Raw genomic sequence first — 24,655 nt, forward strand, 5'->3', positions numbered from 1 at the left:
TTCCTACTTAGATAGAAAAGCTTCCTTTGCTTGCTTGCTTTTTCTGAATGCTGCCCCAGAGGGGGGTTTTCTTCTTTCACTCATGACTGCTGTTCTGTGCCAGCTATAGTGGCTCTCACCACACAATTGAAGGGGACAAATAAGCAGACTGGTAGCAGGGCCTGAGTGAGGGAAGATATCAGCATCTTAAGGGCCTAACTGGCTCCTACTCAGTTGACTGCTTGTCCTCTTCAAGTGGGTTCAGGGAAACAGCAGGAAACAGGAAGCTCCCTGAGAAGCTGGTATTAATCAATCCAGGCTCCTGGGGGTGCTAGAGAGGTACATAAGAGGCTCCTCCTCCTCTCTCTCCCTGCAGCTCCTGCTGCTTTCTGTTATTCCCTCTCACCTTTTCTCCTGCCTGCCTGTTATGTTTCTTGTGCCCTCCTTCCTCCAGCACAGCACTCCACCATCTCTGTGCATCTAGAGCACAGAGAATACATATGCACCAGCAACAGACACAATTTTCTACACTCTGGGTCCTAGTGGCGCCCCCTCCTCCCCCTTACAGTCTGGCACCTGAAGCGGTCGCCTCAGTTCGCCTCGTGGTAAGGCCAGCCCTGTACTGAGGTGAGAGTACTCTTAGGTCCCCATAACTAGGTACCTCCCACCCAAATCTGGAATATTGATATAAAAGCTTATTGCATTTGGGTTCATTAGTATCCATAATGCAAAGCATTACAGCAAATAACCCAAATATTGCTAGATATTAATGAACAGATTCAGTGCACTTCTTCCTCTTTTCTCTACCAGAAGCACAAACTCAGGCAGATGATAGCAGAAACACTATTCTGATGTTTAGGTAAGCTGCCTTTAGTTGACTGGACTGTTGGAATGATGAGAATCCTAGTTGGTTGAGAACCAAGTAGGGTAAAGTAGAGCGTAGTTAGTTATTCCACTGTTTGTTAATTACCGTGCCATGCACCCATCAAATGCAGACATGCTTATAAATCAGGGACTCCTGTATTCTCTTTTCTTCAGAGATTTGTCGGCCTAAATGTTTTGGAATGCATAAATTTCACTGGCATATTTTGAATATTTTAATTGTTTAATTGGTTTTGTTTTTTAGTATCACACCAGCCATGCAGCACAGGGAGGATGCATTCATTCCTTTCCTAGTTTAGTTGGCACTTGTGTTAACTGTTCCACTTTATCTGTTCATCTTGGTTGGCAGCTGCTCTTCCCAGTTTCCCTTTCATAATCCCCTTATGGCCTCTTGCAATCTTCTGGGGAAGAGGTCCTTGTCAGACTTTCTGACGAGATGATGTTTTTATGGTACAGTGCAAACAGTGGAGATGCAATGAGCTTGACTGACTGCCTCTGGCTGGTACAAATTACACCAATCTAAATGTATGGGAGGCCACTGAACCCAGAGGTCACTGAACACCGGGTGAACTGCCATGCTCCCTGGTGTTCTGTGATGGAAAGTAGCTTTAAATTAAGCTTTATAACAGAGGCAGTGCACATTTTCCACATCCAGGCATGCCCTTCGTAAGCCAGCACTGCCCTTTTTGGGGGGCTGAGTTGGACACCTGCAGTCTGATTGTGGGATGTGGGTTGCAGGCACCTTGTACGATTGTCCCTCTTCCAGGAAAACTCACTGTTGCCTGGGGTCTGTGCCATTTTATCCATAAGCTATCTAGCTCAGTGTGTCCTTTGCACCTTTGTCTAACCTGTATGAGCCAAATATGTGCTCCAAAATGGTGGAAAGGGAGGAGAGTCTCTGAATCTGTATCCAAAACCCATATGCAGTTGTGAGGAGGGTACTATTGTATATCTGCATAGCTCAGCATAGTAGCTGATAATATTTCTATTATGGACCAGAGCCAAAATAATGCAACTCCAATAATAAAGGAATATCAACAGCACTCTTTCTTAATATCTTTACTGCATACACAGTATGGCAGATGGGTGTTTTTGGTACATAAAGGGAATATAGATAAGGTGTGGTGTGTTGGTGTAAGGTAGGAGTATTGATTCACACTTGGATAAAAGTTATCCTGTCTATTAAAAATGCCTTGCCTGATTAACCTCAAAATGTCCTCCCAAAATTAAATACACCTGTGAAATTGTCAGCACAGGTGAAATGTGGAAAGAGGTGTCCCCCCCTCACCCCAAAGAAGTAGTTGCTGAGGGATGTTGAGGCAGATGCAAAAATGTGACACAACAGAAAGTGATTTAAATTACTAACTAGCTTTAGCAATGTGCCTCTCTAGTAAGCAGAATTAGGCTTTGAGGGTCATAAAGATTTATTGTCATGAGAAGTAAATATTCTCGAGAGGCAATAAAACTTCATGAAACAAGAAACCAGTATACACATTGGTGAATGTTTTTATCTGAAATATTAGGAATCAATGCACAATAGCTCTGAAGTTCATAAACAGCTTTATAAGAACATAAGAACGGCCATACTGGGTCAGACCAATGGTCCATCTAGCTCAGAATCCTGTCTCCTGACAGTGGCCAATGCCAGGTGCTTCAGAGGGAATAAACAAAGCCGGTAATCATCAATCATCCCCTGTCGCCCATTCCCAGCTTCTGGCAAACAGAGGCTAGGGAAACTTCAGAGCATGGTTTCGCACCCCCTCCCCATCCTGGCTAATAGCCATTGATGGACCTATCCTCCATGAATGTATCTAGTTAATTTTTGCACCCTGTTAGTCTTGGCCTTCACAACATCCCCTGGCAAAGAGTTCCACAGGTTAACTGTGCATTGTGTGAAGAAATACTTCCTTTAGTTTGTTTTAAACCTGCTGCCTATTAATTTGATTTGGTGACCCCTAGTTCTTGTGTTACGAGAAGGAGTAAATAACACTTCCTTATTTACTTTCTCCACACCAGTCATGATTTTATAGACCTCCATCATATCCCCCGCTTAGTCATCTCTTTTCCAAGCTGAAAGGTCCCAGTTTTATTAATCTCTCCTCATATGGAAGTTGTTCAATACCCCTAATAATTTTTGTTGCCCTTTTCTGAACCTTTTCCAATTCCATTATATCTTTTTTGATATGGGGCGAACAGAACTGCATGCAGTATTCAAGATGTGGGCATACCATGGATTTATATAGAGGCAATATGATATTTTCTTTCTTATCTATGCCTTTCGTAATGATTCCCAACATTGTTAACTTTTTTGCCTACTGCTGCACATTGCATGGATGTTTTCAGAGAACTATCCACATTGACTCCAAGATCTTCTTGAGTGGTCATAGCTAATTTCGACCCCATCATTTTATCCGTATAGTTGGGATTATGTTTTCCAATGTGCATTGCTTTGCATTTATTGACATTGTATTTCATCTGCCATTTTGTTGCCCAGTCACCCAGTTTTGTGAGATCCCTTTGTAACTCTTTGTAGTCTGCTTTGGATTTAACTATCTTGACTATAGTCAATTAGGATGCTTCATTTGCATATGAAGTCTGATTTGATTAACATTTTCTTCACTTCAGTATATTTTCTCCTGTAGGCAATAATGAATAATAGTTATTGTTAGCTAACTAGCATGTGTAATTATGTTTTAGCATCTCTTGAACACTGTTTTACAGATAGAAGAATGCAGGAGCATTCATTCCTTACTGAATGTTTTGGGGAAAATATGTCGATTAGTGATACTGCTGTTTGGTCCTGCAAAAAGTTTTTACTATATATGTATTATATATGTCTACATCTTAGGAAGCATGACTTCATAGGTGTATAAAGTTCTGTACTATAGAAGTGTTATTGTGAAATGTACAATGGCTGTCCGCTGCAAAACTTGCAGTTATAAGTTACTACTCCCCTCTTTGTATACGCCTTATCTGAACCAGGAAGACTTCATTGTAATCTTACATTTTAAGATTAGATAGCGTGATTCCATGCAACAATAAAAGACAGATTTTGTATTGTGTCTTTTATAGCTTTAAAAAAGTGTAATTAGATGGTAACTTGAGGGAACTTTAAAAGAAAGTATTAACTGTATCCTGGACTCAAAAAGAGCCCAATCCAATTCTAAACAAAGTCAACTGAGAGCTTTTCTGTTGTCTTTGGAAGTTGGGTTGGGTTTTCTGTCCTGAGGTGGAAAGCAGTTCATCATTCCTGGGTACGGTTGTTACCAAGTTAACAGGGAGTGCCTTTGGGTTGTGCAGATGTTGTAGGGAACTGCGTGAAACATTTGATGCAAAAGTTAAAAGGGCATTTTGCCTGTTTTCTAGTAAATGGCACTTCTGTGCACGTGCTGTTGTGTTTAGCTATTTATTTTTGCATTAGTAAAATTTTTGTTAAAATTAGTATAAAATATTGTGCTTGTTTGGGCATCTAGCAGTTTAGAAGCTGCTTTCATAATGTGTTGTTTTAAACTGGGATTTGTTCTGTGATGGCAGTCAAATGGTTGAAGTCACGGGGTGAGATTCTGTTCTCTACCTCTAAGGGTTCATCTATGCTGGAATAAAAGACTCATGGGATGATCGTGGCTGGCTCAGGTCAGCTGGCTTGGGCTTGGACTGTGGGGTTAAAAATTGCGGTGTAGATGTTTGGGCTTGGGCTGGAGCCCAGGCTCTGGGATCCAGCCCCTCATGGGGTCCGAGAGTTCACGCACAAATATTTACGCAGCCCAAGTCCCGCAAACCTGAGGCAGCTGACCCAGGCCAGCCAAAGGTGTTTTATTGCTGTGTAGACATACCCTAAGAGGCACGGTACTCAACTCTCAGCCCATGGGACAGGGTAGGGGCTATAGTAGCATTAAGGCATGCTTGCACATCCTGGGTTTCTCCAAGGGTGGAAGAGGCCTATGGGCCTGTCTAAGTTACAGTGATCTCTTCAGAATGCCCACTGGGCACTGTTGCTACCTGAAATCTCTGTAGTATCTCATGCTGCAAGCCTGCGGTCAGCATCTGCCCCCAAAACTTCTCAAATGCTAGGACTTGTGAAGGTATCCTTGACTGGCAGCCTTATGGTTGCCTTTGGAGTTCCTGCACCAGGGTGCATGGGTGGAACCAGGGCTTTTAGAACCCCCTTTATGGTATTCCAGCCCTCTTACCTAGAGCAGAGGAAATGGGGATGAGGCAAGGGAACAGGAATGAGGATCTTGCCCTTTGTGCTTAGACTGATCTTCTGATTGTCATGTTTTTCAGGGGCATTTTCTCAGACTTCATTTTGCATGTGCACTCTGAACCTGTCTGTATATAAAAACAAAATCTAATGTCTCTGTTTTTTTCCGGAGGCCTGACAACCACTTGCAAAGGCCTAGTGTGTGTGTGTGTCCTTTTCTGAGCCATGCTGTAATGTGAAGTTATGACTACTTATTGTCCTCAGCTCCCTGCAGTCTGGTCTAGACTGGGAGATAGGCTGGTAGAGGCTAGTGGTCTCATGTGGTGTCCCTCTTCCCCCCTCACTGGAGGAAGGAATATACCTGCCATCTGCTGCAGCTGTTGGGTGGGAGGGGGGAAGTGCAGCAAACCACTGGAGCACTGACTGCATGTGTATCTGAGTGGCCACTGGCTCAGCTTTGGGGAGCAAACCTTGGAGGAAGTAAGGGGTTAGCAGCAGCATAATGCATTTTTCTCTCTGCACCCTCAAACACAGGTAAGACAAATGTAAAAGATGGCCAGTATCCCAGGGCATTCCCCAAGCAGGACATTTTGAGAGAGTCTTTTGTACTCCCTCATGATTAAAAGCAACCCCCGGCCCAAAAAACCCCACATGTTGCCCCCAAATCTTGCTTTTTGTGATGCATGATTTGGAACCGGGACCATTCTGCTTCCAGCTTTCAAAGGCATCTGTTGTCTTGGTATCTCAGCATAGCATAGAGTTAATGTGCTTTGATTTAAAAGTCTCTGTATATAAACTTATACAAACAGTTCCCTTCTCTGTGGTCCAGCAAGGACACCAGCTCTAGGCTTCTGGCTCCTCAGCCATCACCTCTCTCGGGCAGAGACCCGCATCTTTCTTCCTCCTGACTGAGGTGTGAAGGCTGCACAGTTCTCTGGCTACCCTGTGATATTCCCAGCAAGCCAGAATGCCTAGATGGGCCAGGCTCCCTGACTCCAACAGGGGCTTTGGCAGGAGTTAGTCTTTCAGCCTCCACAAAGGGTTTTTTCTGTGGCTTACCAGCTCATAACCACTTGAGCTCAGAATAAGCACACCCGTGAATAGGTTAGCCTTTCCTTTAGACAGTTTGAGCCTTTGATCTTGAAATTCCATAATCAGCAGACAATGATCCTCTCCTCAGGGCATAGCTTCAAAAGGCTGGGTTTTTGTATAACCGGAGGACAGTGGGGAATTTGCAGTCACCTCCCTCTAGAAATTCCCAAGAAAAGCACTTGACCCTGTTTGTCCCAAAAACCCATTCTTGTCTGGCACATTGTTCAGTATCCTTTGACATTTATACCACTTCCCAGGGTTCACACCCCATCTCCCTCCTAGAGAGGTTAAATACAATCCCAGCCCACAATGGTACATAAACCATTCATTTAATACAATGGACCGCAAAAGATATTTACATTTAATTAAATAAAATCTCCCAAGGTTATTGCAGGAAATTTGCCAAATCTGTCTCAAACATCTTATAGTCTCCTTGTTGTTTTCCTTTACAGACCATCTGTTGCGAACTGCTAGTCAGCATTCTGATAGCAGTGGCTTTGCTGAAGATTCGTCTACAGATTGCTTTTCGCTTCAGGTAAGCTGCTCGTTGATTCTAGCACAATGAGTTCCTGACCCATGACTAGGGCTTTGAGGGTGTATCTACACAGCCCACGGCAGTGAACCGCCAAGCCTGGGTCAGCAGACTTGGACTTGTGGAGCTCACTAAAAATGGTTGTGTAGGCATTGTGGCTTGGGCTCTGAAGGCTAGGGAAGGGGATGTCTTCCGCAGCTATTTTTAGTGCCATAGTGCGAGCCCAAGTCTGTTGAGCCAAGCTGGGAAGCTCACTGCTGTGGGCCGCCGCTAGCTGTGTAGATGTGTTGTGGTTGGAGAAGTAGCTGATTATTGTGATACTGTTTTTGTTTTGTTTGTCAGTCCTGGATCCTGACAAGATTTTCCATTTCAGGACTGGACTTGTCTGGTTTCCTTTTGTAGCTTTGCATTGACTTTTTAAAGTCTTCTAGATGGATGATTTGACCTGAATGACTTGAGACCATGATATAAGCTTTAAGTTCAATATTTCCTGCTCACTGATTTTTGGTAAACCTTTGCTCATTGACTGAGCCTTTAAAACTGCTTCCCCTTCTTTCATAATATCCAGTGAGCAAAGATTAATATAAATAGGACAATATGTTTTTTCTGCTAATCATGCAGTTTTCATATATTGATGTCTATTTTTCCCCCTCACTGGGGTAAATCAAGAGTAAATTGACTGAAGTCAATGCTTTTATGTTAGAGTAAGAGTAGAATCATTCCCTGGTCCGTGCTGGTCTTCAAACTAGTTATAAAACCTGTTTAAGGTCCCATGTACTCTACTAAATAAAACCATAAGTTCTCAGTGGGCTAAATAGGCTCCAGTAATGATGGTTGTCTGTGTTCATTAGAAAAACACACTATATTTTGATTTCTTTTTTACTTGTTTTAATGGGTACATCAAGAAATTATGGGGAACAAGACAGTATTGGTTTGTGCTATGGAATTTTTAGACTGTCGCCTTCATTGTTTCATTTCAGCCAAGTACATAGTTGAATGAAAAAATCTGGGTGAGTGGTTAGGGTAATATAAAAAGAAAGTGAGAGCTTGGCAGCTAGGGGAGAGGACTTGGGGAAAAAGTCTCAAGGAATAAAAATGGGTATAGATTGTTTTCTAAAATCATGGTAAATTAGTGCCATCTACTGTTAAATAACTTACTCTAACAGCTCCTTTGAAATACAAGAGCAAACTGAAAAAAATGGAGCTGCCAATACGTCTCCCACTCCTTGAAATTCTAAAATAAAGATTTCTGAGGCAGATGTTGCATTCCTTTGGGTTGTTTTGAAGGGTTATATCAAGGACTTCCTCTATCAAGGGGAAATTGGAGGAATTCTCCCTCCAACAATTTTGAGATTGTGGAGATGACTTGTGGATGAATAAGATATAACAGTACACAGACAGCTTTGCAAACTTTGTAAGTTACATTAGTTTACATGAGGTATTTCACTAAAATATTAACATCTATTGGCGGTAGGAAAACATTGGGCATGCTAATTTCCTTTGGCATGCTACGCTACTTCAGCCTTCCTAACTTATCTGTGATAGTTGTGCAGTGTTAACAGAAGCAACAAAGAGATTAATACCTATGAGTATGAAGCTCATGGTTGAAAATTCTGTTCAGGGCAAAGTAGAGATGGAGATTATTGCCTGATATACTCCATAAATGATCTAGTAAGAGTAAACAAATTGATAGACTCTTTACGGTGGTACAGAGCAATAGAAATTAGAGATGGAAAAAACTTCCTGGATCTTCTAATGCCACTGCCATGGCAAGCCCCTGATTGTACCCTATACACATTTGTCCTAGTGTCTTGTCCAATCTAGCTTTTAAATGTAGAAGCCCCATTGTCTGGTATCACTTCCCCAGTGGAACCATTCTACAGTCGAATAGAACTCGCCCTCAGGAAACTTTTCCTGCTATTCCTTTTTATTATTATTTTTTATATTACAGTAGTGTCCGAAGGTCCCAGTTAGGATTGGGAGCCCCCATTGTACCTATGCTCTGTTCAAATGCATATGCAGACACAGATCCTGCCATGAAAAGCCTACAATCTAATTTAAGACAGGACTCACAAGTGAGCATGATCGAACAGTGGGAAGGAGAGGAAGAGAGGATAACAGTGGTAAATTGCAAAGAGTTTCATAGACTAGCACAGGGGTGGGGCCACATCTGGGTATGGAAATTGTATAGTGGGCCATGAATGCTCACGGAATTGGGGGTTGAGGTGTGCGAGGGGGTGAGGGCTCCGGCTGGAGGTGTGGGCTCTGGGGTGGGGCAGGGATGAGGGGTTTGGGGTGTAGGAGGAGGCTGGGGGCGGAGCAGAGGGGTTGGGGAAGGGGGCTCCAGGCTGAGGCAGGGGGTTGGGGAGTGGCAGGGGGCACAGGCTCTGGGCTGGGGGTGTGGGTAGAAATGAGGGGTTCTGGGTGCAGGAGGGGGCTGTGGGCTGGAGCAGGGTGTTGGGGTATGTGGCGGGGGTGAGGGCTGGGGATGAGGGGTTTGGGGTGCAGGAGGGTGCTCTGGGCTGGGACCAAGGAGTTTGGAGGGCGGGAGGGGGATCAGGGCTGGGGCAGGGGGTTGGGGCACAGGAGGAGGTCAGGGTGCAGGCTCCTGGCAGCACTTACCGGAAGCAGCAGCAGCATGTCCCCCCTCTGGTTCCTATGCGGAGGTATGGCATCGGCCAGGCGGCTCTGCACGTCACCCTGTGCGCAGGCGCCACCCCCCAGGAACCTCAGCCAATAGGATCTGCAGAGCTGGCACTTGGGGTGGGGGCAGCATGCGGAGCCCCCGGCTACCCCTATGTGTAGGAGCCAAAAGGGAGACATGCCACTGCTTCCAGGAGCTGTGCGGAGCCATGGCACGCATGGAGCAGGGCAAGCCCCCAACCCCAACCCTGCTCCCTGGTGGGAGTTTGAGGGCTGGATTAAAAGATCTGATGGGCCGGACGCGGCCAGTGGGCTATAGTTTGCCCACCCCTGGGCTAGTAACATGTGGAACTTGATGGTAACAGTACTGGGATTTTGTGTGTGTTTTTTTTAAATAAATGAAATATGCGTTCAGCCTAAATTTTCCCATTCTTAATTTCATCCCATACCTCGAAGTGACACCAAGTGCACTAATCTAATAATTCTTCTCACTCCTTGGTGTCCACCCCTTCTATATACCTAGATATTTCCAAGACAATTATCACCTTAGTGTATCGGTGTTGAATAAGAACCTAATATTATAAAGTTGTATAGAAAGGATCCTGGATCACATGCTTTGTAACATGTATTTTACTGTATTTGCCTTGGCCTATTTCAGTGTCACATCTCATTACATATTCCTATTTAACTTCCCCTCCAATATACTTCTTTCAGCATTAGTGATTCCCAGATTTCTCTCTCCAACTGAATAACTGTACTTAGGATTATTTTCCCCCAGAAGTATGGACTTTCTCTGTTGCTAGCCTGAATTTTATTAAGGTAGAAGTTGTATTCTTAGTGTTCTCTCACTTCCTTTGGCATTTCTCCCATCTCTGCTTTGCCTTTCACAGGTTCATGGCATGGGAAGCAGTGCTGACAGCTGTGACAGTGAAACAACAGTGAAGTCGCTTGGTGAGGAGATTAAGACGCCAATAGACAAAGAACAGATGAATTTCAATAAGTTTGAGGAAGAGGAGGAATTTCTCCTCACAGAAGTGGAAGTACCTTCTAAGAACAGAACAGGAGATGTTGAGAAAATCGTGGAACATGTATCTGATGAGAGCCAACGTAGTAAAAGCAAGCAGACTCAGACATCAGATACGGGTCAAGGGGATTTCAGTACAGAAAGTGAAGAGGTTTCCATTCAGCAGAAGGAATCTGAATTACTAGAGGAAGGCAGTGATGAGAGTGATCTGGACAAAAGCAGTGAATGCGAGTTTCCTCAGTACCAAACACACCATATTCTCAGATCAATGGCATCCATTGAAAGCAGCAGTTCATCCTCTTCTGCTGCCGATAAGGTTAATGTTGCTTTGCAAAGAGCCCAGACGAAAACCAGCAACACTTCTGAGTCCAGAGTAGGGCGCACTCTACTCATGTCAAAAGATCTCCTCCTCTTAAAGCAGAGGCACCAGTTTGCCGGATCAGGTTATCCTCTAAGGCGGTCCCAATCCCTCCCTACTACATTACTGAATCCTGTGAAAGTTGTGTCTTCTGTAAATGTCCGGTTATCTCCAGGAAAAGAGACTTTGTGCAGTCCCCCTTCTTTCACCTACAAGTATACACCCGAAGGGGAAGAGAAACTGGTAGATGAGGACAAAAAATCAGTGACCGAGACAAATGACAGTCCACCTACATGTAAATCCACACTGTTCATTGCCCCTTCATCCATGAAAAAAGAAACTTCCCAGAGTGGGCTGAACAGGTCGGTGGATGAATCCAGTCACAGCAGACTCCAGAGCTGCCCATTGTCCATACCAGCACACATATCTCAGTCAACATGTTCTCTCCACTCTGTTCCTTCTGATTGGCAAGACAGGCCTTTGTGTGAACATATGAGAACACTGAGCAACCATAGCATCCCAAGCATCTCAGGATCTTCCTGCAATGCACTAACTTCTGTTTTTGGATGCCCCTACTCTCCAAGGCATGCTGGATATCCTCATCGGCCTCATGCTATTAACCCACCCTCTACTGTTGAAATGCAGTTGCGCAGAGTCCTGCATGATATCCGCAACTCTCTGCAGAATCTCTCTCAGGTAAGAGGAAACCAAATTCAGAGCTGCAGTCAAAAGGGTTTTTTTTGGTGGTGGTTGCTGTTGAAGTCAATGCAAAATGTTAATCTAGTCTTAAATGTGACATGGATTTATCCCGTGTGTTTTCTGTCAAATAAATTAAGTTGTAACATGATGATTCCAAAATGTGACATTTTGTGCAGGGTTAATTGGATGTTAATTATGAGCTTCTGCATAAGATCATCTCTCCAACCCCCAGCTGGCTTTCATTTTACTGGCTTTCCTTAATGCAATTGACACAGTGATGATTGTACTTAATGAAATCGTGAAAAAATGAACTGTGTTGTCTAACGTAGACTTTCTCAGATTTTTTTTAACACATTATTGTCCTCACCTTCAAGGATCTGCTTAATTCCTTCTTCTTCTCTCCATGACTTCAGTTAGCCAACATTTTCTTTTTTACATTTTCCATCCTTTCTGCTCCACCAGCCTCAATACCCTATTAGTCCCTGTTTCCCACAAACATCTCTATCTGTCCATTTGTGCCATCCCTGTACATGGAACACTGTTCCGCTCCCCAGCTGATCCACAAGATGCTTCACTCTTTCCATTCAAGTCCCTGGTTAAGACCCACTTTTGCCATAATGCATACGTGAAACTAGCCAGCTTGGACATCTGATTACTCAGAATAAATACTTTAAAATGTAAACCCCACTCTTTACCAAGTTATGCCAGGCGTTAGCCCTTGCTGATTAATCTCATAGCCTTATTGATATCCTTCCTTCTCCACCTTCTCTCTGGCTTGATATCCTCTTAGCTGGCTAACTTTGGCCCTGATCCTGTAGGCTCCTCTGCCTGGGCATAGGGGTCTACGTGCTCAGAGCAGTTGCAGGATCAGGGTGTTGGACCCCAATCCTGTCATGTGATGTTTGTGGGTGGATTCCTATGCCCCTGTGGAGCCCCATTCATTTTGATGGGTTTGATGCGGGGCAGGGATTCAACTTGCGTGCACACTATTGCAGGTCCAGGACCTCAGTCTGTATGCTTCTTGGCACAGGGATGAGGAATTCTGTCTGTCGAAAGTGCCTAATACATGTGTGGGTGCCAGTGGAATCGATGAATGATAATGAAGTTATTGATCCTTTTGTGGTGTTTGCCACTTGTCAAAATTTAGCATCCAGCCTTGGCATAGGGCTGACTATACTGACTTTGAAACCACTGGGATTGCTCAGGGCTCTAGGCACTGTGCTGGTAGTAAGTGTTTTCAGACTCTGACCTCATGTCTAGATTGAGAATTTTACAGGGAAATTCCTTCCAGTGGAAGCGTGTATAGACAAGGCTATGGAAGCTTTACAGTCTTTTCACCATCATGTTAACTAAACTTGGTGAAGAAGAAGCCACTGGAGCCATGTCTGTAGCAGGATTCTTGCTGGTGAGAACACCAGATCAGCTGATGGAAATGAGCATTGGTGGGAATAATTTTTGTAAAATATCCTAATGTAGACAGGGCTTGACACCCACACATCCCAATCCCATACCAAGCATATTCTCAGCCAGGCCAGAGTCTCTATCCTGTTTACTATATTTCACTCCACCAGTATTCTTACCGGAGATGTTTGCATGAGAATTTATCTGCTTCTCTTTATTCTTTGTACAAAGTTGTCCTCTGTCATATGACAAGCAATTGCTGCAAAGATGACTGAAAAGTTCCAAATACTAGATTGCAACTTCAAGTCAGGGATAAAGAAGAACAGATAATTTCCCAGAGGGTGGGGAAGAGAGGGTCTAAAGCCTTATAAAGCTCATGTTTAAGCAAACCTCCTCTTACAATGTATTTCAGATTTTCTGTGGCCTATCAGTTGCCCTTTGAACTCTCTCAGAATTACATTGGACAAACCACATTTTTCTTAAATGTTTCAGCTATGTGCAATTGTTTTCAACTGCAGCATGTGTGTACGTGTAACTCTTTGCAAATTCAGCTTTGCTGCACCATTCCTGGATACAGCAAAACAAAGAGAAGCGGTTTTCTGAAAAATTATGAAGGCAGGGACCTTTGGATGCAGGCAACAGGTTGACATAAAATACAAAAAGGGCAAATCTGCACAGTGAAGTTGTATGTGATCATAATGTGAAAATGGTGCCGTGTTTTTGTTTGCTTATACAAATCCTTTTAGGACCCCTAGAGGTGGTGATTGCTTGTATTCCATTTTTATGTTGCATTAGCAGGGTAGTCAAATGTCAAAGACGTTAAACAAATGGTATAGACCCAAACATATCCTTCCTTCCTGTTTCCTCTAGCCGACATGATAACTTCTAAATGGTTATTTTTCTATCTCAAGTTTTAATTCAACGCTTTGCTGGTGCTGAGCCTACAGGAAAGCATGCTTCAATGATGTCCTGTCTCCCTTCTCTTTGAAGGCTGTTCTGCATGCCCCTCCTCACATCAAACCCCTCTCTCATCATAATTGTATCAATTGTAGAGCACATATTGCCACAAAGGCATTGTTGTTTGACTGCTGCTGCATGTTTTAGTTTCCTTATCAAACTCAGCACAGCTGACTGTCTCTTTTAGGATTCTGTACTGCTGCCCGTCACTGTAGTGTCTGAGTGCATGAGGATTGATTTGTAAAATAGTCTTATTGGCATTTTCAGTTACAGTGGTTTTGTCTTTTTTTTTTTTTTTTAGTACCCTGCGATGAGAGGACACGATCTTGCTGTTGGCTCCTACAGTACTCACAGATCATCCATTCTACCTCTGTATGAAGTAAGGGACAGTACATTTGTTTTTATTAGTAACTAGTAATATTTCATTAGTACCTTTGAATGTGCTGTGTACTTTACAGACACAAGTCACCAGGGCCTGATGAAATACATCCTAGAATACTCAAGGAGCTGAGTGAAGAAATATCTGAGCCATTAGCGATTATCTATAAAAATCATGGAAGATGGATGAAAGTCCAGAGGACTGGAAAAGGACAAATACAGTGCCAGTCTGTCAAAAGGCAAATAAGGACAACCCTGGGTAGTTATAGACTAGTCAGCTCAACTTCAGTACCTGGAAAGATAATCGAGCAAATAATTAAGCAATCAGTTTGCAGACACCTAGAAGATAATAAGGTGATAAGTAACAATCAGCATGGATATGTCGACAACATATTGTGTCAAACCAACTTAATAACTTTCTTTGACAGGGTAACAAGCCTTGTGGATAGTGGGGAAGCAACAGATGTGGTATATCTTGACTTTAGCAAGGCTTTTGATACTGTCTTGCATGACCTTATCATAAACAAAGTAGGGAAATACAGTCTAGCTGGAACTACTATAAGCTGATTGGAAAATCATTCCCAGAGGGTAGTTATTAGTGGTTCACAATCAAGCTGGAAGGGGCTATCGGGTGGGGTCCTGTAGCGATTGGTCCTTGGTCTGGTTCTGTTCAATATCTTCATCAATGATTTAGATAATGCCATAAAGTTTGTGGATAATTCCAAGCTGGGAGAGGTTGCAAATGCCTTCAAGGATAGGATTAAAATTCAAAATGATCTGGACAAACTGGAGAAATGGTTTGAAATAAACAGGATGAAATTCAACAAGGACAAATGCAAAGTACTCCACTTAGGAAGGAACAGTCAGTTGCACACATACAAAATGGGAAATGACTGCCTAGGAAGGAGTACTGCGGAAAGGGATCTGGGGATCATATGGATCACAAGCTAATATAAGTCAACAGTGTAACGCTGTTGCAAAAAAAGCAAACAACATTCTGCGATGTTTTAGCAGGAGTATTGTAAGCAAGACACAAGAAGTAATTCTTCCTCCCTGCACCGCTTTGATTAGGCCTCAACTGGAGTATTGTGTCCAGTTCTGGGCACCAAGTTTCAGGAAGTTGTGTACAAATTTGGAGAAAGTCCAGAGAAGAGCAACAAAAATGATTAAAGGTCTAGAAAACATGACCTATGAGGGAAGATTGAAAAAATTGGGTTTGTTTAGTCTGGAGAAGAGAAGACTGAGAGGGGACATAACAGTTTTTAAATAAGGGCCCAATCTCACAAACACTCACGTATGTAATTTTTTAAATACGAGTAGTCTTATTGAAGTGAGTGGAACTAACTTCATGTTGAAAGTTATTCATGGGAGTGAGTATCTGCAGGGTCAGACACTAAAAGTGAAGCCCAAATCTTTCAGTAGTTTTTTAAACTGGCTGCTTTTCTGTGTCTAAACTACTTCAGCCTGTGACTTCAGTCATGTAACCTGTGGGTGGGCCTTTGTGTGAAAGTCAGTGGAGGGAGCTCTGCATGCAGGTGGCGGTCCACTTATGTGGATCCAATTGTAGGATCAGGGCCTATAAACAAAATTCTGTGTGATACCTTCTTGTTCATACCTTTCTAGAATACTTTCCAGGAACTACAAGTAGTGAGGCAGAGTCTAAACTTGTTTAGAACACAAATGATGGATTTGGAATTGACTATGTTACGTCAGCAAACAACAGTTTATCAGCACATGAGTGAAGAAGAAAGGTAAATATCATTGTGTATGGGTTTTGTTTGTTTTTTTAAAAAAGGAGAAAATAAGCACATATCTAAACTTATTTGGTCCAACAAAAATTATTATGTGATAAGGGACATGCTCCTGTTCCCATTGATGTTAAAGGCAATTTGCTCATTGACTTGCCATTGAGCAGGACAAGGCCTGAATTTTCTCTCACATTTTGGTTACTGTCTCCCCATCCCCATGCCTGTAATTCTTCTTTTCTTGTTTTTCTGGTCTGCCTTTTGCACCAGTCACCAGAACCCTTATCTCACTCCCCTGCATGTTTTTGATAGTTGTGGGTTTTAATGAGCTTTTATCAAATGCCACTTTTAACTTTTTTAGTTTAAATGTTTTTGGTTTAGATCTTTCTCTCCCCCATTTATACAGAAAGAAAGAAATTGCAAAGTGTTCAGATGTTCTTTCAGCCCCCAGCTGCCACGTGCAGTTTAAAAATGGCACTCATTATTTTGGCTATGTTTAACTGTCCTGACCGTGGATTTCAGGAAGAGCTTCATCCAAATGATCTGGAACAGTTTTAAATATTGCTCATCTACTTCTTACATTTAAAGCAGCTCTTGACATGCCTAATTCAAAACTAATTAAATTCACAAACAGTTTGCCTGTTGATAATGGCCTCTTGACCCTGTTGCTACCACTGCTTGTGAAGAGAGAACCAGGCAGGAGAAATAAATTTTGATCATGATGTTGCTGTTGATTTTCTAAATTTTAAAATGAATCCATTACAAAAATGTATAATAATCTCTAAACTCCATATGCTTGACTATATTGAATTTAATTTTAAACTTGTGGAACACATTCCCTGTTATGCAGAAAAGGAATATGGCAACCAACCCCCTTCTCTTTTACAGACAGCCACTAACATAAGTTTTCTCTTTGAACTTATCCCCTCCACCCTACCCCACCTCCTTAAAAAGAGATGGAGTTGACCTTTTGCTCCCTTCCCCTTCAGTAATGCTCAGGTGGCAGCAGGTTTCTTGTGAAAGAGCATCATTCAGTCCTGAGGTACACCATGGCTTCTGTTGTCCTTGCTGCCACGGTGCTTCATAGGATGTGATGGATTATGGCTCTTTGCTAACAAAATGCTGTTGTTCTTTATAATTTACTTGCATATAGATACGAAGCTGATCAACTCCAGAGTTTGAGAAAATCGGTCCGCATGGAGCTACAGGATCTAGAAATGCAGTTAGAGGAACGTCTACTTGCTCTGGAGGAACAGCTTAGAACTTTACATATGTCTTCACCTTACAGACCTCAGACACTTACAGTGCGTGTTGCTCTGCAATAAGTATTCAGATATCTTAGCAGCTTGTTTACTTTAATTGCATGCTGAAGTAAGACACAAGGTCTCCCTTACAGTGCAGAAAACACCGGCTTGGATAGTCTCCAACCAAAGCCTTAACTAGTTGGGAAAATAACCTGTTGAATCTTGGAGATGTGTTTTTAATTTAGTTCAGAAGTGACACTTTATTGTTTTCTGTCAGGGGATCTTTCAAATGTGAAGAGGAAGTCTAAGCTCAGGAAAAACAAACTAAAATACAATGTTCCCCCACTTTGAGGCTAAACTATTAACACCGAGCTGTGCAGATCTTGTTCTCCCATCCTGGGATTTCACACCTCTTTACTTCTGCCATTCTTCTCCTCTTTCTCCTGTTTTCTTCAATCTCCACCCAAGAAATGTACCTAGACTCCCACAACCGTAGCCATCATGCATCACTGCAACCCTAGGGCCTGGAGGTGTTCCCTCAGCAGATCAGCCACGCTGCTTGTTTTGCTAGCCAAAGGTCATTGTAGAGAGCAACAGGAGATGCATATGCCTCAAAGAGGTCGAATGTGCTACCTCCAGTGAATGAAGGACTGGACATAGACCGAAATTTGTCTCTACTTTTCATTGTGCCATCTTTCTTCAGGTTTCCTTCCCCTTTTCTGTCTCTGCTTTGCTTCCTTTTATTGCTTCTCTTTTGCTACCATCCTACAAATTATGTATGTGCCCCTGCTAAACAATTAAGGAAGCACTAGTAACACAAACATTCCCCTAGGAACGAAAAGAGACATACACGTATGTATGTCAGTGGATTAGGAGAGAAACTGTTACATGTCTCTCCTTTTTTTTTTTCCCCCTCTCCTTCTTCCACCACCATCTCAACAAAGTACTGCTCTTGTGTGTCTGCTTCTGCCGCTCCATCTCAGACCATGGCACTGATGAAAATAACATAGTCTCTGATCATTTCTCTTACCTCTCCCAGCCAATGTTGTTATAGAAGTTCTGTGTGCAGGAGCAGCAGGGACACAGGCCGGATCCTCCTCTGTAGGACTCTGTCTCAGAGAAATTTTTGAAGCACAGGAAGAACAGGAAAATCTGAGATTGCTGTGATCCAAAGCCAAATTTAAAGTCTTGGAGTATTATAAATATACATATATTTTAAAACCTCTCATAGAAAAAGGCCTGCTTTTAAAATGACTGAAATAGACCCTCTTTGATGAGCTTTATGTGTCCTGATTTCCATGTTTTTACTTCTTCAGAATGTTTACTACTACACAATATATTATTAACATTTGACAGCTTAAAAAACCAAACCTCAATATCCTAATTTTGCTTAATATTCCAGGGAATGTATGGCAGCAGAAGCACTGATAATCTATCATGCCTTTCTCCACTGAACGTAATGGAACCAGTAAGTAATTTTGTTTTAAACATTGTTAGAAAAGGCTTTCTTAGGAAAGGCAGGACAAGTTTAGTATTCATTAGAGGCCTGATCCCGCAAGCACTTACCCACATAAGTAGTCCTGTTGAAAACAGCGGCACTGCTCACGTGATCAAAGAAACCCGTGTCCGTAAGTATTTGCATGATCTAGTTTATGTTTTAGGAGAAATGTGTGGAGGGCAGGTGTTGCTTGAGACTGGTTGGCTATTGTTGGTACGTGGTGAGGTTGTTGTGGTACTTCTCAGTTCTGGTCAGTTATTTGCCATTCAGGAGCCTTGGATAAGTATCTTTTTGTCATTAATTTATTTAGATTTAGACAAATTGAACTATAACAGATTTCATAAAAAAAGCTGTCCAGAATTTGCAGAAACATAGGCATCTTTCAGTTGCTTTACTGGGGGAGAAACAATTCAAGACTTAGAGATAGTTTTCATCAGCTTTGACTGTGTGCATCCATTGTTACAAAAGTCAGTGGTTTGCAGCACTGCAGTCATTTTTATTTAATTTGGATTTAAATAAAAGATTATTCCTTATGATCCTTGGTTGCAGTCACAAAGGCAAAGCATATACATATCATGGAATGACTAAGTGACTGAATACAAAAGAAAAATAGGGAGAGTCCTGTCTGCACATGACTTATGTGGTTCTGCAGAACAGTGTGAATCGGCTTTGTCTGTGAGGTGCACAGGCAAAGCACCACTGAGTACCATTTTTCTAGTTGTTGTCATCTTAAGTCATTATAGAAAATACAAGGGGAAATAAACTGGTTTCTCTGCACTCCTAGGTCTCTGAACTTATTCGAGAGCAGTCGTTTCTGAAGTCAGAGTTGGGACTGGGAGAGTTTGGTTTGGAAACTCTTCCAGCAGAGGGATCAGAGTCAGTGTTCTCTCATGGAAACTCGGATTCTTCTTCAGTGTGCTCCAGTCACACAAGTAAAAAAGCTGCTGTAAACTCATCTGAGCTGACTGGAAAATCCAAGACTCAAAGCAAGAGGTTATACCGAGCATCTGTTGCCTTAACGCCGACCCCGCCGGCAAGAGCAGGCATTGAGCAGCAAGCTGAGTGCTCTGAGGAGACTGGAGACTCCAAATCAGAGGTGGAACAAAAACTTGAAAAAGTCCCTCTTGTGCCTTCAGTTGATGACATTCACAGAAGTGTGGAGAACGAGGAGCTGCAGCAAGTCATACGGGAGGTGAGAAAAGATGGTCAGTCTACTGGGGTGCTGGGTTTTTAAAATGTGGCTTAGTTGAGGTTGTAGTTGTACTGCACTGAACTCTTTGACAAGGGAAGCAGGATCCTCTCCCCCCGCCCTCCCTGCAAACTCACTGGAGTCTGCAGCAGTGGACCCTAGGTTTGAATTGTTTGTTATATCTGAGCAAAACAGTTAACAGCACATGAAGGATAACTGACTAGTACCATGGAGATGGTAGGGAAGAGCCCTCTAGCGCCTCTGCTTGGTAGCATTGAAAGCATATCAGATTTCAAACTAAAATTACCCTGGAAGGTGTTTCTCTCTCTCTCTCTGAACTTCATCTGGCAGTAAGGGCTATTTGGGGTTAATTTATTGATGAAACATTGTATCCAAAAGGTCTCCACAGTAAATTTTAAGGAGATTACTCTACTCCACCTCTTTCCCTGCCCCTCCCCCCAAATCATTGCTGGTTCTAGAAGTGTGACTGGAGTGAGCCAGGTCAGAACAGAAATGACTCCAGCTCTTCTGAACCATTATAGTGATCCCTATCTGTGTGTATGTATTTGGACCCGTTATCTGCTGTCTGTGAAAGAAAGGGAAGTTGGTTGCCACATTCTTCTTCTGTAGGTTTGGTTTTAAAATAGGACAGTGACACATTTTCTTAATTGCATGCAACTGGCCATGATAATTTAAACTTCATGACACACAAAATACCAGAGAAAAGGAAATCAAAGATTTTTCTCCCAGAAGTTCTCCTGTGGGAATGTGGACTTTTTGCTCTGTGCACTAAGCACAGGAATGGGAACCAGAAAGTTTTAATCCCAGCTTTGAAAATGACTCACTGGCCTTCAGCAGGTCACTTAAGGCTCAATTGTGGCTTTGTCGTGAGCCCTGGGAAAGGGCAGCATGCAGTTGTGCTGTGCCGGGAGTGCACCATGACCAAATTGTGACTCTCTGAGCCTCAGTCTAATACCTGGGCCCCAGTTGTTCCAGGATGTTGGGAGTGGGGAAGTAGTCTGATCCAGCTCTATACATAGTACAGTTGTACAAATTACTTCCTCAGGCAGGGCAGTTTAGCTCCATCTACCTCTGCGGAAGGAAAAGTAGCAGCCCTAGGGAAATTGCCTTCCACCATCCTCCTTCCCCTGTGTTTCCACCCACGGTGCAGATAGCCTATATAAGTAGGAATAAGGGGGGCCTCATGCTCCTTTACCCTCCCTGCTTCCTCCCAAAGTCTAGCAGCATAGCTAGGATTGCAGTGTGACCCCACTTCTCTGTCTGTTTCTCCACCTGTAAAATGGGAATATTATTTACTTGCCTGCTTCACAGTGGTGGGGTGAAGGATATTTAATATTTGCACAGTGCTTTGAAGATGTAAAGTGATCTAACAGTGCTAAGTTCTGAGCTCCCTCAGTTCTCCACAAAAGCACTGAACTCCATGAAAGCACTGAAACTTTGTGCTCCGGTAGAAAAACTAAACAATGAAAATAAAAAAAACCTTGAAGTTTTCAAACACCCAGAATTTTTCTGTGCCATTAAACTTAGATGGGCAGGAATGCTTACACTGTAAAATGGAGCACAGAATAGTAAATAATATGATACGAGTTCTTGAGCGCATGACCTCTAGTTTGAGAAGAGACTGAAGGAATTTAATCTGTTTAGATCTGGGTAACTGCCTAACTAGACAAAGAAAAGAGAGAGAAAACTACAGTACAATGACTGGACACCAATGTTAAAAATGATTGACGTACTAATGTTACATCTAGCTTGGCTATTATGGAAAACACTTGGCAGTGTGGTCAAACAGACGGGTCCAGCTTTCAGTACCCTCGCTCACCCTAAATAGTACCTTACACCATGAGTAGCTCCACTGAAGTAACTGGGACTATTTATAAAGTGTGGCCCTATGCAATGTGAGTAACGGTTTCCCAACGTGGCTATTAGTGAGGCACACACGCCTGGAGTGAGTGCATCATTGTTTCTGTGATCACCACTAAGTAGACATTTGCTACATGCCATTGCACTAGAGGGGGTTGAGATTCCACCATTTACCCCTCTACATAGAATAGAAAGTAACTGAAGTGACTGTGTGGTAAATGGTTTGTTTTGGTTTTTTAATGGCATCCAGTAGAGTCACTCAAGGAAAGGTGAGAGAAGTTCTGGAAATTGCCTACTTGATTCAGGTGACAGGACCAGGTAGACCAAGACATCCCAAATTCTCCTATTCTCTGATCTGTTTCCTTTTAATCCCTTTTGAAGAGCCTCTTGCTACTTGTGCTATTTGCTGAGGCCATTTCATGACATGCTCAAGAGATCTCTCTCTTGCAGCCCATTTTACTGTTCTGCATTGGTCTTCCAAAGAAGCCCTAAATGTTGCATTTGTGACATCTCTGTGGTTCTTTTGGCAACAGACTGTAATGTCATATGTGGGATTATGATATCATTGCCAGATGTTGCCGAAGAAGAAGCTGAGAGAGGAAGGAGAAAGTTATAAGTCAAACAGTATGTAAGAGTAGCACAGGGAACAGAGAAAAATGGAGTCAAAGTATGCTGTTATTTCAGGAAATGTTCTTTTCAAATTTTACTTCAGTGTGAAAGTTTCTCTTTAAACCTTTTAGGTGATAGCAAATAAAAAAAGATGTACACTCTGAAGAGAGATTCATGGCATTTGTCTGAGTTTTCTGAGGCTTCTGTACAATCAGTGCAATAGGCTTTTAGCCCCAAAGACTGGGATTCACCTATGTTGTCCTAATTGACCTGGACTCACTCCACAGGTGCTGTTTGAACACACAGCAAAGTTGCCACACAGTTTAACTGTTCTAGCAGCCTACTCAAGAGAGATTTAGGCCCAAAACCGGAACTGTTTTGAAGGTCAGGATTTAGAGGAATTGGCATAAGGGTGTCTGGAAGTTTTTTGCAGAGTCTGCAAATGCTACTGAATACTATTCATAAGAATCTTTCCATTTCATAAGCATTAAAATTACCACAAACTGAAGCGTGTCATCCTGTGTAACTCCATTGTTAGCACTGGAATTCTTTTTTTGTTGGAGAAGGAAAGGAAATCTATTAGTATGCATTCTTGATATATGCCTTCACAAATACTAAACCCCATTGCATATTAAATAATGCCTCCCCTTCTGTATAGCCGCATGATCTCATGTTGGGGAAGGAGAAAGTATGTAGTGCTTCAGAATATGCTTGGGTGGACTGTGGTGTATGGGAGCTTTGACCAATAACTATTTACTGGTTTAAAAAAAAAAAAACTTTAACTGCTAGCTCTCAGAGTAAATGAACTCACTCCCACAGAAGGGAATTCAGCAATAATAAATGTCAAAGTACTGAACACTGCTCGTCTTGTTTGATGAAAGTACACTCTTGCCTCCATTGAAATATCACATACAGTGCTTACTTCTTGACTCTTAGATCACAGCATTGCAAGAAGTGCAACTGGGTCCTTTATTATTCTGCATGTTGTTTAACAAAATTAAAGAAGCTGGTTTTGAGGATGCTGATTATTTGGCCGTACCCTGTTGTGGGAAAATCTTAATGAAATTGTACTTTAATGAAGTTTATGACATCCTATAAACACCCCGTTTGAATGAATGAAGTATTAGTACATTAGCTGGCTCAGGGAATTTACTGGTGATGTGAGATGGATTCTTTCCCTTCTGTGTCTCCTGTTCAAATCCAGCTCAGTTTGGTAGTGACCAAACACTGTTGCAACCTTTTGGCTATTCAGTAGCTTGTGAGATACAAATATGGTTACCTCAGTACTTAGAATCATAGAAATGCAAGGCTAGGAGGGACCTACACTTTTCTTCATCTTTCTTTTATTCCTAATGAATTTATAGAATATCTTCTTATTGCCATTTGTGTGCTTCATAACTTATGTAACTCATTTTGTGCTATAGCCTGTCTGATTCTGTCCCTACATGCTTGCATATTATATCATATAAAACTGCCACTACTATTGGCACTAGTGAGTAGTCTCAGAAGAGGCACTAAGAGATTAACTGGCATGGAGACTAAGCCTTTCAGTCTTTAAAGGATGTTCTTCCAGGGCAGGGTTACAGGGCAGTGGGGGGAAGCTTCTATTCATATTCTACATCTTCTGTAGATAAATGGAGGACTTTAATCTGCCAGGGTTGTCAGTCTGGCACTTTCACACCAGCAAGAAATTCATTGTTAACTGTGCAGCACCGTGGTGGTGGTTGCTTTTTGAGGTGAGGGGGAATTAATGCTTTATAAATGACCCACCTCCCTGGCAGGATCCTAGGACACGGGTCCTGAATGCTGGCTGACCCAGAACAGACAGATTTCTTTATGGATGGAAAGGGGACTATGGCTCAGACCCGAGTCAGGGATTGGGGTTAGTGTGCCATGTAGACATACCCCTAGGGGTCTGAAAGAAGAGAGGCTGATTGCTTGAAAACACTGGGATTGAAATGGCATCCCTGGCAGCCTGGAAAAAGGACCTGTGGAAGGGAGTAGGGGATAAACACAACGGGAATATTAGAAGCTGAAACAGGGTTCTACAGGTCCTTGAAGATGAGGACCAGGAGATTAAACTTGATGCAGAAGGCAAGAGGAAGGTGACTGGAGGTTAATCTTATAGCTGAGGCACTGATTAGGGACTCAGGAGTTCTGGATTCAATTCCCCACTCTGCTGCAGACTCGGGGCAAGTCACTTAGTCTACACTACGACTACACTGTCTACACTGGTCTACACTACGACTTTAGGTCGAATTTAGCAGCGTTACCTCGACTTAACCCTGGACCTGTCCAAACAACGAAGCCCCTTTTTTTCGACTTAAAGGGCTCTTTAAATCG

General features: G+C 42.6%; 1 protein-coding gene across 4 annotated transcripts in view; it reads left to right on the forward strand.

Moving 5' to 3' along the window:
* Positions 1-24,655, forward strand: part of ITPRID2 (ITPR interacting domain containing 2) — a 59,930-nt gene that overhangs the window by 29,431 nt on the left and 5,844 nt on the right. For all 4 annotated transcript variants that reach the window (XM_045032437.1, XM_045032438.1, XM_045032439.1 and 1 more), the window contains exons 11-17: positions 6,607-6,689; positions 10,220-11,407; positions 14,070-14,147; positions 15,770-15,897; positions 17,045-17,195; positions 18,538-18,603; positions 19,418-19,825. In XM_045032437.1, the coding sequence (XP_044888372.1) occupies positions 6,607-6,689; positions 10,220-11,407; positions 14,070-14,147; positions 15,770-15,897; positions 17,045-17,195; positions 18,538-18,603; positions 19,418-19,825 (2,102 nt within the window). The remainder of the gene's footprint in view (positions 1-6,606; positions 6,690-10,219; positions 11,408-14,069; positions 14,148-15,769; positions 15,898-17,044; positions 17,196-18,537; positions 18,604-19,417; positions 19,826-24,655) is intronic.

This window comes from Mauremys mutica, chromosome 10, assembly GCF_020497125.1.
Source record: "Mauremys mutica isolate MM-2020 ecotype Southern chromosome 10, ASM2049712v1, whole genome shotgun sequence".
NCBI classification, from domain to species: domain Eukaryota; kingdom Metazoa; phylum Chordata; order Testudines; family Geoemydidae; genus Mauremys; species Mauremys mutica.